This window comes from Gymnoscopelus braueri, assembly GCF_963280865.1.
Source record: "Gymnoscopelus braueri genome assembly, chromosome: 11".
Taxonomy (NCBI): domain Eukaryota; kingdom Metazoa; phylum Chordata; class Actinopteri; order Myctophiformes; family Myctophidae; genus Gymnoscopelus; species Gymnoscopelus braueri.
The window spans coordinates 3690961-3704611 of NC_137613.1; the positions used below are offsets into that span (position 1 = coordinate 3690961).

A 13651-nucleotide genomic window follows, 5' to 3' on the forward strand; every position below is an offset into this window, starting at 1 on the left:
TGTGTGTGTGTGTGTGTGTGTGTGTGTGTGTGTGTGTGTGTGTGTGTGTGTGTGTGTGTGTGTGTGTGTGTGTGTGTGAACCATCATAGCAGCTATGTGATTGCATTGACCTGGTATTCCTGCTATATGTTCATTGCTGGTTAGATGAATGCAATAAATGATTGACCGGAAACCAGAGGAACATCATGTATATTAGCAGTAGGCGTGGTGTAGGAGAGCAAAGCATAATGCACGGTGTGTGTGTGTGTGTGTGTGTGCATGCACATTGCGCATATGCAGCAAATATTTACTGTTTTCTGGTCTATTTTTACTGTAATCTTGACAGGTAATAAATATGGGGATGAAGATGAGTCATAGTGAGGAGAGAGAGGAGGAGGGAACTGTTAAACAGCTCATCCACAGACCAGAGCCTCCATCTGTGTCTATGAAGAGTGATGAACCTGTACCTCCACATACAAAGTAGGTCAATCCTCCAATACATTTTATATTACTTTTAAACCACACTGTTAGATTTTTTGTTTTATTAACACATTCCATGTCAGAGGTTAATATCATAATGTACTCACCAGTGCCAGCGTTTTATTGTTGTTTTTTTGTTTTTTTCATGTCGCCACAGACCTCGCTAAATAAGTTAAAAGTGGTTCTAAACACACAGCGGATCTGTGAGAAACGGCCAGCGAAAACAGTTTCCAAATCCGAGCCGCCATCTTGAAGATACAGCGGATCAACGCTAAACAGTGATCAGCGAGGAGAAAAACAACAACCGAGAAAATCGAGTTTTAAACAGGATCCCAGACAGGAAGCGGATACGATCGAAAAAAACGGAACCCGAATAATTCTGTTTCCGGTCATCAAACCGGAAACGGAAATGGATAAAAGAAAATCCGAAAGTGCACCTGGAAAATTTTCAATGCGAATCGGCGGTTCGCGTAGATCTACGCGACTGGCACGCTGCGGCTTTAAATAGGTTCGCGTAGATCTACGCGATTGGCATTCAATGTGTTAATAATACTACAAAGTCGATGCTCCTTAAATTCTGATGGTTGCTCCTGAAAATGTTATGGTGCTGCTACATGTTTAAAGTGGTAGCACCGGTGCTACCAAGTAAAAAAGTTAATTTCAATTTGCTATAGAAAACATTCTGATCTCAGACACTAGGGAACGTGCCTCACACCATGCTAACCTGACTGCTGACCAGATGGGGGCGGTATTGACTTCACAATACAGCCTCCATCTGGACTCGCTCAGACAGTAGAGCTGCCTGCACCGCTGTGTGTTCAGCGGCTGCTAGGGGCGGGATCATCCAATCACCTGCCCAGTAGCTTGAAAAAAAAATGTACTCGCCCCTTCATCGATTGTGCTACCAAGGTCCCAGATGGAAGTAGCCTGTGAAACAAATGTGACGCAAGCTTCTTCCATCTGGCAGAGTCAGGTTAACACCATGCAGGCGCAACCTATTTCTTTAAGGTGATGGAACCAGATACTCTGATTGTTTTTTATTAATGCAACGCCCACAACACACCCATGACGGTAGGTGTTGTGACTGACTGGCATTACAGGCCCTTTAGAGTCCTGTAGATAGGACCATAGCTCTGGACACCCCCCCACAGAGTAAGTTAAGTCATGTGACATGGAGCTATAAGTTACATAGTTAAAATAGGGCACATTGAGTCTAATAACAGTTTGTCCTCCCTGTCCAATGTTTATCTATAGATTAAGTTACTATGTGTTCAGTTTGTGAATGAAGTTGTACAAATGTGTCTGTCTGTCTGTCTATCTATATATTCTATTTATATACTTGTATAATAGGACATAACAATAAATAATCGTGAACACCTGGTCTTTTTTATCCATGTGATAATTGTAAAAATATGTGTATGATTCCAGAAGTCTTCACCACAGACCAGAGTCTCCAACACCCAGCTGTGTGTCTATGAAGAGTGACCGGTCTAAAGGATGGGTTCCTGACTTCAGTAATGAACCTGGACCTCCAGACACAAAGTATGTAAATCCTTCTATAGAATATAAATAACATTATATGACAACACAATCTCATGCTAAGTTTTATGTTTAACTTACTGAAAGCTGAATATAATAACAGCATGGCCTCATTGCCCATCTTTATCTATAGATCATAAGTTACTATGTGTGCAGTTTGTGAATGAAGTACAATTTGACAATGCAGTGTTCAGTGGTGAAACTGCACTATACAGACTGGCTGCTTGTGTGCATGATGTCCTATCTATGTAACAAACTATTTTAAATGTATCTATCTATTATTTCATTGCTTGTTCTGTTTTCATGTTGTGAGGGTAAACCCTAAAGATTTTACTCTCTTACACTTGTATAATGGGATATAACAATGAATAGTTTTCAACACATGGTCTTTTTTTTATTCATGTGATAATTGTAACAATATTTGTAGAAGTCTTCACCACAGACCAGACTCTCCAACACCCAGCTGTATGTCTATGAAGAGTGACCGGTCTAAAGGATGGGTTCCTGACTTCAGTAATGAACCTGGACCTCCACAGACAAAGTATGTGAATCCTTCAATAGAATACACAACACTATGATATGACAACATAATATCATGCTAAGTACATGCTAATTACTAAAGCACAAGACATCATTTCATAATGGTGTAGCGTCCCAGACAGTATGTGTGCAGTTTGGGAATTAATTTGTACAAATCACAATGTGGTGTTAAGCCCTCTCTGTATCTATCTATCTGTGCAACTGTTATTTTACTGCATTTTTCATTAAATCATTTAACTCTGGTGAGGTCTGCATACGTACAGTAGGAATACACACACGTCAGTCTGTTTGCGTTCATTTAAATTGCAGTGTGTGTCGTTTCTGAGTGAAAACCTCACCAATAGCAATGTGGTGTTCAGTTGTTAAGTCACATGGTACAGAAACATAGTGTGATGATGTCTGTTTCATTTGACTAAATGGAAATAGCAATATGTATACATACTTGATCTACAGTGGTGCTTAACACTCACATGACACATGCGGACTTGAGATCAAATTGACCCTTTTTTCCCTGCGATTTAATTAGCCATTGTCTTCCTTCGGGGCCTCCACACGTTCTAACACATTCTCCCCCACACATCGGGGATACCATTTCATTAAATATTAAATATCGGTTAGCTTTGTTTACACAACATTTCAATCCCACACACACCTCACAGGTACGCTTCATTTGTCTTAGAGACAGAAAAATAAATCTAATATAGACCTATAACTCAGAACGTGTGTCCGAGAGGAAAATATTCCCAGAAACCTGGCCAGTGGCAATCCACATCATTAAATACCCACAGCTCATTCACTTTTACTTTGAAAAAAATAAAAAATAATCACTGGTAGCGACAGAGTAAACAATGTTTCCTTACATAGATTAACTTTTCAAAGTTACGTTTATGCCTGCTGTCTGCAGCCAGTCATGTGTCCAGATGTATATCTCACTGAAGAGCATAGATCTGATATATTATAACTCTATGGCATAGATATGAGGAGGGAAAGTGTTTTCCGTTAGGAATGGTAACTAAGAGAAAACTCATGAAACAGCGTGATCGCTGTAGCTGTGAGCTGGAATTAGACTACATAGGTTCCTAAAGCATATAGGTTAAAGGGATAGTTCACCCCCAAAATGACCTTTTTCCTATCGATTACACACCCCATGGAGACTTGAATTCATGGATATTTTTTAGTTTTTGTCACATTCCTAAGTCATTAATTTGATGACCGGCGGTGGCTCCGGTAGGAGACACAAAGTGTCAACTTTGAGTCTCCTACCGGACACATTAGTATCTTTCCGTCGGCATGAATTCAAGGCTTCATGGGGGGTGTAATCGATAGAAAATATAAAAAGATGGTGATCTTGTACATCAGCTATCCCAAACAAAGTATAAAATAGGGTTAAAGTGGTTCCATTTTTCCTTGTTTTGCTGTAGACCCCCTGGATCTCTCTCAAGAGCCCATGGGGGTCCCCAGACCATACTTTGAGAACCACTGCTCTAAAGATATGATAAAAAATATGATTAAATAAATCCTATATTGTGCAATTGTAGAATTGAAGAAAACAGAAGTATGTATGTATTTATTTATTATGTTTGTAGTGTGGTGTTCCACCGTCTTTAGACTTTAGTTGAGGCATTCTGGACTTCATTCTCTCAACTTCATGTCTGTGTGCAGGCCATGCAGTCATGCCCTTTTATGGTGATTGGTGAGGCAGCTACCTATGCTAATTAGGATGCTAACTAGGATTGGTGGTGTGTCTACCTATGAAAATTTAAATGTTCACAACTTTCACAACCCTTTAAGTTATAAGGATATGGGATTAATCATTATAAGAACACCATTACTAACATTATGCCCTCTAAGAACATGTCCTGAATGTGACTAGACTTCTCTCAGGATTTTTCTTATGAAGAATCTTAAGAAGACACTTAGGAAGAATATTGGTGAATGAGGCCCTGTTGGTGGAACTGAGAGATGTGTTAAAAAAAGACAAATGCAGATCCAACGTTCATGCTCTTCAGCAGGTGTTTAAGGCTTTCGGGGTCTGAGGTGGTTCTCTTTCATCATGTCATACATGTAGCATTGTGTGATTTCAGAAGTCTTCACCACAGACCAGAGTCTCCAACACCCAGCTGTGTGTCTATGAAGAGTGATCGGTCTAAGGCTTTCCCTTTGAACTTCAGTAATGAACCTGGACCTTCAAACACAAAGTAAGATCACTGATCTCTGTGAACTTCAACTGGAAATACACAAATAATTAATCTGTATAAAAAAACAAGTTAAACTGTAAAATGTTATGCTCTGTTTTACTAATGAACACACAGAAACATACGATATAAACAAAGTATTGGAGATGAAACAGTCAGTGATTTGATTTAGTGTCTTTAGAAAATATGTTCTGATGCTGTTCTAACTTTTGGTCTGAACCCATTTAGACCTGAGGCCGGTTCTAAAAACACCTTCTAAATCCTGACCTAAGTTTTCTGAAACACTTCAAATATGTATTCAAAAATTACAACAAATGTATGTTGCTATATACTGTACATAGCAACAGAAACCCCAAAAGGGGTTCCCGTCCTGAAAGGTAATAGGGGTTCCCGCCCAAAATGGGTGGGAACATGCTTTTATGTCATCTTGTTGAGGTGACTATTGCTGTATTGTTTATTGGATCTTGTTTAGTCGATACACTTATTTGTTTTAGCTCATGCTCATTTGATTTACCTATTTTGTCTCATCTGTTTAAGGAAATAGGTAGCTGATATATTGCACTTTTACCTTAGCGCTAGGTATACTCTTGGTTGCTTGTTTTTGCAGAAAATGCACTAAAGACTTCTGGTGATTAGTAGTTTTCGTTCCCTACCTATGTTGAATACACTTATTGTAAGTCGCTTTGGATAAAAGCGTCTGCTAAATGACTGTAATGTAATGTAATGTAATGTAATGTAATGTAATGTAATATGACTGTAATGGTCTCTCCTGCCTGTCACTCTCATGTCTCCAACTTGTTGACAATACAGAATAAAATAATTGAACCATCTGGCAGAGTCAGGCAGAGTCAGGTTAACACCATGCAGGCGCAACCTATTTCTTTAAGGTGATGGAACCAGATACTCTGATTGTTTTTTATTAATGCAACGCCCACAACACACCCATGACGGTAGGTGTTGTGACTGACTGGCATTACAGGCCCTTTAGAGTCCTGTAGATAGGACCATAGCTCTGGACACCCCCCCACAGAGTAAGTTAAGTCATGTGACATGGAGCTATAAGTTACATAGTTAAAATAGGGCACATTGAGTCTAATAACAGTTTGTCCTCCCTGTCCAATGTTTATCTATAGATTAAGTTACTATGTGTTCAGTTTGTGAATGAAGTTGTACAAATGTGTCTGTCTGTCTGTCTATCTATATATTCTATTTATATACTTGTATAATAGGACATAACAATAAATAATCGTGAACACCTGGTCTTTTTTATCCATGTGATAATTGTAAAAATATGTGTATGATTTCAGAAGTCTTCACCACAGACCAGAGTCTCCAACACCCAGCTGTGTGTCTATGAAGAGTGACCGGTCTAAAGGATGGGTTCCTGACTTCAGTAATGAACCTGGACCTCCACAGACAAAGTATGTGAATCCTTCAATAGAATACACAACACTATGATATGACAACATAATATCATGCTAAGTACATGCTAATTACTAAAGCACAAGACATCATTTCATAATGGTGTAGCGTCCCAGACAGTATGTGTGCAGTTTGGGAATTAATTTGTACAAATCACAATGTGGTGTTAAGCCCTCTCTGTATCTATCTATCTGTGCAACTGTTATTTTACTGCATTTTTCATTAAATCATTTAACTCTGGTGAGGTCTGCATACGTACAGTAGGAATACACACACGTCAGTCTGTTTGCGTTCATTTAAATTGCAGTGTGTGTCGTTTCTGAGTGAAAACCTCACCAATAGCAATGTGGTGTTCAGTTGTTAAGTCACATGGTACAGAAACATAGTGTGATGATGTCTGTTTCATTTGACTAAATGGAAATAGCAATATGTATACATACTTGATCTACAGTGGTGCTTAACACTCACATGACACATGTGGACTTGAGATCAAATTGACCCTTTTTTCCCTGCGATTTAATTAGCCATTGTCTTCCTTCGGGGCCTCCACACGTTCTAACACATTCTCCCCCACACATCGGGGATACCATTTCATTAAATATTAAATATCGGTTAGCTTTGTTTACACAACATTTCAATCCCACACACACCTCACAGGTACGCTTCATTTGTCTTAGAGACAGAAAGATAAATCTAATATAGACCTATAACTCAGAACGTGTGTCCGAGAGGAAAATATTCCCAGAAACCTGGCCAGTGGCAATCCACATCATTAAATACCCACAGCTCATTCACTTTTACTTTGAAAAAAATAAAAAATAATCACTGGTAGCGACAGAGTAAACAATGTTTCCTTACATAGATTAACTTTTCAAAGTTACGTTTATGCCTGCTGTCTGCAGCCAGTCATGTGTCCAGATGTATATCTCACTGAAGAGCATAGATCTGATATATTATAACTCTATGGCATAGATATGAGGAGGGAAAGTGTTTTCCGTTAGGAATGGTAACTAAGAGAAAACTCATGAAACAGCGTGATCGCTGTAGCTGTGAGCTGGAATTAGACTACATAGGTTCCTAAAGCAAGGATTTTTCTTATGAAGAATCTTAAGAAGACACTTAGGAAGAATATTGGTGAATGAGGCCCTGTTGGTGGAACTGAGAGATGTGTTAAAAAAAGACAAATGCAGATCCAACGTTCATGCTCTTCAGCAGGTGTTTAAGGCTTTCGGGGTCTGAGGTGGTTCTCTTTCATCATGTCATACATGTAGCATTGTGTGATTTCAGAAGTCTTCACCACAGACCAGAGTCTCCAACACCCAGCTGTGTGTCTATGAAGAGTGATCGGTCTAAGGCTTTCCCTTTGAACTTCAGTAATGAACCTGGACCTTCAAACACAAAGTAAGATCACTGATCTCTGTGAACTTCAACTGGAAATACACAAATAATTAATCTGTATAAAAAAACAAGTAAAACTGTAAAATGTTATGCTCTGTTTTACTAATGAACACACAGAAACATACGATATAAACAAAGTATTGGAGATGAAACAGTCAGTGATTTGATTTAGTGTCTTTAGAAAATATGTTCTGATGCTGTTCTAACTTTTGGTCTGAACCCATTTAGACCTGAGGCCGGTTCTAAAAACACCTTCTAAATCCTGACCTAAGTTTTCTGAAACACTTCAAATATGTATTCAAAAATTACAACAAATGTATGTTGCTATATACTGTACATAGCAACAGAAACCCCAAAAGGGGTTCCCGTCCTGAAAGGTAATAGGGGTTCCCGCCCAAAATGGGTGGGAACATGCTTTTATGTCATCTTGTTGAGGTGACTATTGCTGTATTGTTTATTGGATCTTGTTTAGTCGATACACTTATTTGTTTTAGCTCATGCTCATTTGATTTACCTATTTTGTCTCATCTGTTTAAGGAAATAGGTAGCTGATATATTGCACTTTTACCTTAGCGCTAGGTATACTCTTGGTTGCTTGTTTTTGCAGAAAATGCACTAAAGACTTCTGGTGATTAGTAGTTTTCGTTCCCTACCTATGTTGAATACACTTATTGTAAGTCGCTTTGGATAAAAGCGTCTGCTAAATGACTGTAATGTAATGTAATGTAATGTAATGTAATATGACTGTAATGGTCTCTCCTGCCTGTCACTCTCATGTCTCCAACTTGTTGACAATACAGAATAAAATAATTGAACTGGTGTTAAACCAATCAGATACAATAAAACCACATTTATCTGAACCCTAACAGGTTGTTCAGGAGGTGATGCCTCAATTAACTCCTTGTTACCAGTCTGGTTCAGCCAGGTCTCATGTTGTCGCCTATAGTCAACAACACTAGTGTTTGTTCACTTTTATATAGAAAGCAACTCTAAAACTTTGCCACGCTACTCCTCCCACAGTTTTGCCGGCATGTCAAATCGACCGGCTTCATCGGGAATGGTGTGTTTGCATTTTGTTAAGAGATATGTTGCATAGTTTAATTGATATAAATGTATTAGTGAATAAAAATGTCCCATTAACATGAATGGAAAAGGGTGACAGCTCCTATTCAAATATTTTTTCTCTTAGAAACTAAGGGCTACAGTTACCACAATTGGTAGAGAGGTTCACAGTCCAGTGGCCTATGCAGGAAAATTATGAGCTGTGATTGGTCTACTTTTGAGGGGACAGACATACTGTACTGAAGACCCTGTTCTGCAGCCACACTATGAATATTGCTAGTAATATCTGAGCACTGATCTCTGTGAACGTCAACTGGAAATACACAAATAATTAATCTGCATACAAAAAAAAGGTTAAACTGTAAAATGCTTTGCTCTGTTTTACTAATGAACACACAGAAACATACACTATATAAACATGAAACAGTCAGTGATTTGATTTAGTGTCTTTCGAAAATATATTCTGATGCTGTTCTGACTTTTGGTCTTAAATACTGTTTATATGTATATTTTTTGTTTTGTATTTGTCAACGTGAAGCTTTTATATCATCTTGTTGAGGTGACTGTAATGGCCTCTCCTGTCTGTCACTCTCATGTCTCCAACTTGTTGACAATACAGAAGATAGGAATTGAGCTGGTGTTAAACCAATCAGATACAACAGAACCACATTTATCTGAACCCTAACAGGTCGTTCAGGAGGTGAAGCCTCAATTAGCTCCTTGTTACCAGTCTGGTTCAGCCAGGTCTCATTGAATATATTACATCTAGTTAGTGTTGTCGCCTAAAGGCAACAACACTTGTTTTGTTCACATTTATATAGATAGCACCTCTAAAACTTTGCCACACTACTCCTCCCACAGTTTTGCCGGCATGTCAAATCGACCGGCTTCATCGGGAATTGTGTGTTTGCATTTTGTTAAGCAATATGTTGCATAGTTGAATTGATATAAATGTATTAGTGAATAAAAAGTTTCCATTAACATGAATGGAAAAGGGTGATAGCTCCCATTCAAGTATGTTTCTCTCAGAAACTAATTGCAGAGGTTCACAGACGAGTGTCATATGCAGGAAAATCATGAGCTGTGATTGGTCTACTTTTGAGGGGACAGACATACTGTACAGAAGACCCTGTTCTGCAGCTACACTATGAATATTACTAGTAATATCTGAGCAGCAAACTGTATTTCAACTCAAATGATAATTTCATAAACATGTGTGTGATTCCAGAAGTCTTCACCACAGACTAGAGTCTCCAACACCCAGCTGTGTGTCTATGAAGAGTGATCGGTCTAAGGCTTTCCCATTGAACTTCAGGAATGAACCTGGACCTTCAAACACAAAGTAAGATCACTGATCTCTGTAAACTGTGACAAAAAATATATTAATCCACTTAGAAATAATTGAATATAAACTTATTTTACGTTGGTTGTACTAACAAAAAAAATGAAACGTGCAGTAATTTCATAAATGACAGGTTTTGTGTCAAATAGATGTTTGAAAGCTGATCAAAGATCCCTACAACAAAGACCCTTTCACCTTTTCCCTTAAAAAAAGTCATTATCGTTGCAGCAGCAGCGAGCACATGTTCTACAATATTTCTTTCTCTCCCAAAAGTAAACATTTTAGCTTACTGAGTACATCTATGCTTGTACTTTTCTTTTTGAAATAATTTGTAGTTTTTGAAATAATTAACTTTAACACATTGGGTGCCAGAGGTTTATTAAAATAGTATACGTTGAGTGCCTGCATTTCTTCCATCCACTTGCGTTATACGTTTCGTGCTGTAGAAGCCCCGACGCGGAAGTGCATGTAAACAAAGAGTGAGTGCGAGACGGCGGAGGGTCCCGACTAACGCCTGGAACAATAATATTTCCAACGCGATCCTCCATTGCAGTGTGATCACTGATCGAAAACGGCTCGTTTCCACCACGTTAAAAAGAAATGGAGATATTAAGCTTTTAGTCAAGGAGATAACATTGAAAACGCCGACCGGAAGGATTTTTGACATGGAGCCACATCCAGCCTCTTCTTCTCAGAAACTCCTTGGGTGATGTCAAAGTTTCGTTTTAGCGCCCCACGTGGGCCACTCGTATAAAAATAGAATTGGGTCAAAAACGGTCCGGACCGTTTTCGGCACTTCTCGTTTGGATCCTCAAAAACGGTCCGGACCGTTTATGGCACTCGATGTGTTAATATAAACCCATGCACCTACACACTCTAGCAATCAGTGCAGCTGCTGCTACCTAATCTGTCTGTGGTGCTGCAAAGTAACTAAGTATATTTACTCAAGTACTATGCAAGTGCTTACCATGCAGTTTTATTTTGAAGTCCTTTTACTTTACTTTCCATTTTTGTTACTTCTACTCCACTACAATGACAGCATTTGACAGCTTTAGTTACTTGTTACTTTGCAGAATGTATTATTAATACAAAACCTACAGTAACCACACTCTGCATTAACACATCAATGATGTTAAATGTCATATTATATAATATGTACTTATTATTACAATAACTATTATGTAGTAATACATTGTCTTCATCTTCACAGAGAGAGGAAGAAGAGTGGTTGTGTTGGGGGTCCAGGCGAGGCCGACAGCGGGGGCCCTCGGGCGGTCCGTGGCAGGGCAACTGGGGCAGACGGGGCGTCTCGGGCTCGCTCGGACGGGGACGGCCGCGGAGGAGTGCGAAGGACAGGCCACCGGGGCCTCTCCGCACGTGAGCAGACGTCCAGGTGTTCAGTGTGTGAGGAGGTTCTGACAGATCCAGTCTCTACCAGCTGTGGACACTGGTTCTGCAGACAGTGCATCACCTCATACTGGGACCAGTCTGCTCCAACAGGACACTATGGCTGTCCCCAGTGTGGAACGAGGTTCAGAACCACACCTGGACTGAAGACACCCAGTCAAACCACACCTGGACAAAGTAAGACTATGCACTAATTGAAATTGCATGTTAATACATTGAATGCTTTAATTAAATAAATCATAGTCAGACTAAATGTTCAAATTAGTGTCCGTATCAATATCTAAGTGCAAATAATGAAGCTAAACAACTATCAACTCTGGAAAAAAACAACTGATCTTGTGTTGTTACGTTTTTCTTAACAAATTGTGCGCTGAATGTTTAAAACATATATATTTTTCCTCATTTCAGATGTCAGTCTGCTGGTTGATTTGAATGATTATAAGATCAGTTTGAACAGTCTTGATGATGTGAAAGACCACATGACAGAAGAGTCTGGAACTTCCCTCACCTGCACCTACACAGAGCTCTACATCACAGAGGGAGAGAGTGAAGGGGTTAATAGCCAACATGAGGTGATACAGCTTGAGACAGCTTCCAACATGAAGACCTTCCATGACACACCAATCAACTGCTGTGACATCTTTAAACCCCTCCCTGGCAGAATGACACCCATCAGAAGAGTTCTGACCAAGGGCATCGCTGGCATTGGAAAAACATTCTCTGTGCGTAAGTTCACTCTGGACTGGGCAAAGGGTTTGGAAAATCAAGATATTAATCTCCTGGTTCCCTTTTCATTCCGGGAGCTGAACTTGGTCAGAAATGAGCAGTACAGTCTTCTCACACTGATCCATGATTTCCACCCAACATTAAAGAAGGTCACAGCAGAGCAGCTCGCTGTCTGGAAAGTTGGCTTCATCATTGATGGTCTAGATGAAAGCAGGTTTTCATTGTTCCAAAACAATGACATTGTTTCTGATGTCACAGTGACATCATCAGTGGACGTACTGTTGACAAACCTATTCAAGGGGAATATGCTCCCGTCAGCCCTCCTCTGGATAACTACCAGACCCGCAGCAGCCAATCAGATCCCTCCTACATGTGTTGACATGGTGACAGAAGTGCGAGGGTTCACAGACCCCCAGAAGGAGAAGTACTTTAGGAACAGATTCAGTGAAGAGAAGCTGGCCGAAAGAATCCTCTCACACTTGAAGACATCCAGGACCCTCCACATCATGTGTCACATCCCACTCTTCTGTTGGATCATTGCTACCGTTCTGCTGGACATGTTGAGGACACACACGATAGGACAGCTGCCCAAGACCCTGACCGAGATGTGCTGCCACTTCCTGTTGGTTCAGACAAGGAGAAAGAAGCAGAAGTATGAGACACATGATGTGAAAAAGAAAGAACAAGAAAAGGGGACTCAACAGCACCTCACAAAGACCGACAGGGATGTTCTTCTGAAGCTGGGAAGGCTGGCATTTGAACACCTAAACAGAGGTAGCATCATGTTCTACCAAGAAGACCTGGAAGAGTGTGGTCTTGATGTGAAAGAAGCCTCTCTGTACTCAGGAGTGTGCACAAAGATCTTCAAAAGAGAGAGTGTGCTGTTCCAGAAAACGGTCTACAGCTTTGTTCATCTGAGCATCCAGGAGTTTCTGGCTGCCGTCTACCTCTTCCACTGTTTCACAAAGATGAACGTGAACGTACTGAATTCATTTTTTGATGGTGTATATATCCGTTCCCTGGATGACTTCCTGAACGAAGCCACCACAAAAGCCCTGAAGAGTAAAAATGGCCACTTGGACCTCTTTGTCCGCTTCCTTCATGGCCTCTCTCTGGAGTCCAACCAGAGTCTTTTAGGAGGCCTACTGGATCAGAAAAAGAACAGCCCAGAGAGCATCCAGAGAGCCATCAACAACCTGAAGGAGTTCAGAAACGATGCCTCTCCTGACAGATGTATCAACATCTTCCACTGTTTGATGGAGATGAATGACCACTCAGTACATCAGGAGATCCAACAGTACCTGAAGTCAGAGAACAGAACAGAGAAACTGTCTGAGACCCAGTGTTCAGCTCTGGCCGTCATGCTGCAGACATCAGAGGAGGTTCTGGAAGAGTTGGACCTGGACAAATACAACACATCAGAGGGAGGGCGAAGGAGACTGATCCCAGCTGTGAGGAACTGCAGAAAGGCTCGGTTAGTAGTGAATAGAAACATCCTAGAGTCAGTCTGACATTACAGTTAACACTATAATTAGAAATGAAGGTTGACATAAAAGTTCCA

General features: G+C 40.1%; 1 protein-coding gene across 10 annotated transcripts in view; it reads left to right on the plus strand.

Moving 5' to 3' along the window:
* Window positions 1–13651, plus strand: part of LOC308094996 (NACHT, LRR and PYD domains-containing protein 3-like) — a 569186-nt gene that overhangs the window by 424449 nt on the left and 131086 nt on the right. For 7 of the 10 annotated variants that reach the window (XM_080441840.1, XM_080441838.1, XM_080441839.1 and 4 more), the window contains 9 exons: window positions 326–459; window positions 1888–2001; window positions 2426–2539; window positions 4623–4736; window positions 6041–6154; window positions 7443–7556; window positions 9844–9957; window positions 11168–11541; window positions 11773–13564. In XM_080441840.1, the coding sequence (XP_080297966.1) occupies window positions 335–459; window positions 1888–2001; window positions 2426–2539; window positions 4623–4736; window positions 6041–6154; window positions 7443–7556; window positions 9844–9957; window positions 11168–11541; window positions 11773–13564 (2975 nt within the window). In that variant the 5' untranslated portion in view covers window positions 326–334. The remainder of the gene's footprint in view (window positions 1–325; window positions 460–1887; window positions 2002–2425; window positions 2540–4622; window positions 4737–6040; window positions 6155–7442; window positions 7557–9843; window positions 9958–11167; window positions 11542–11772; window positions 13565–13651) is intronic. The other 3 variants (XM_080441837.1, XM_080441845.1, XM_080441836.1) reach the window with 3 other exon arrangements.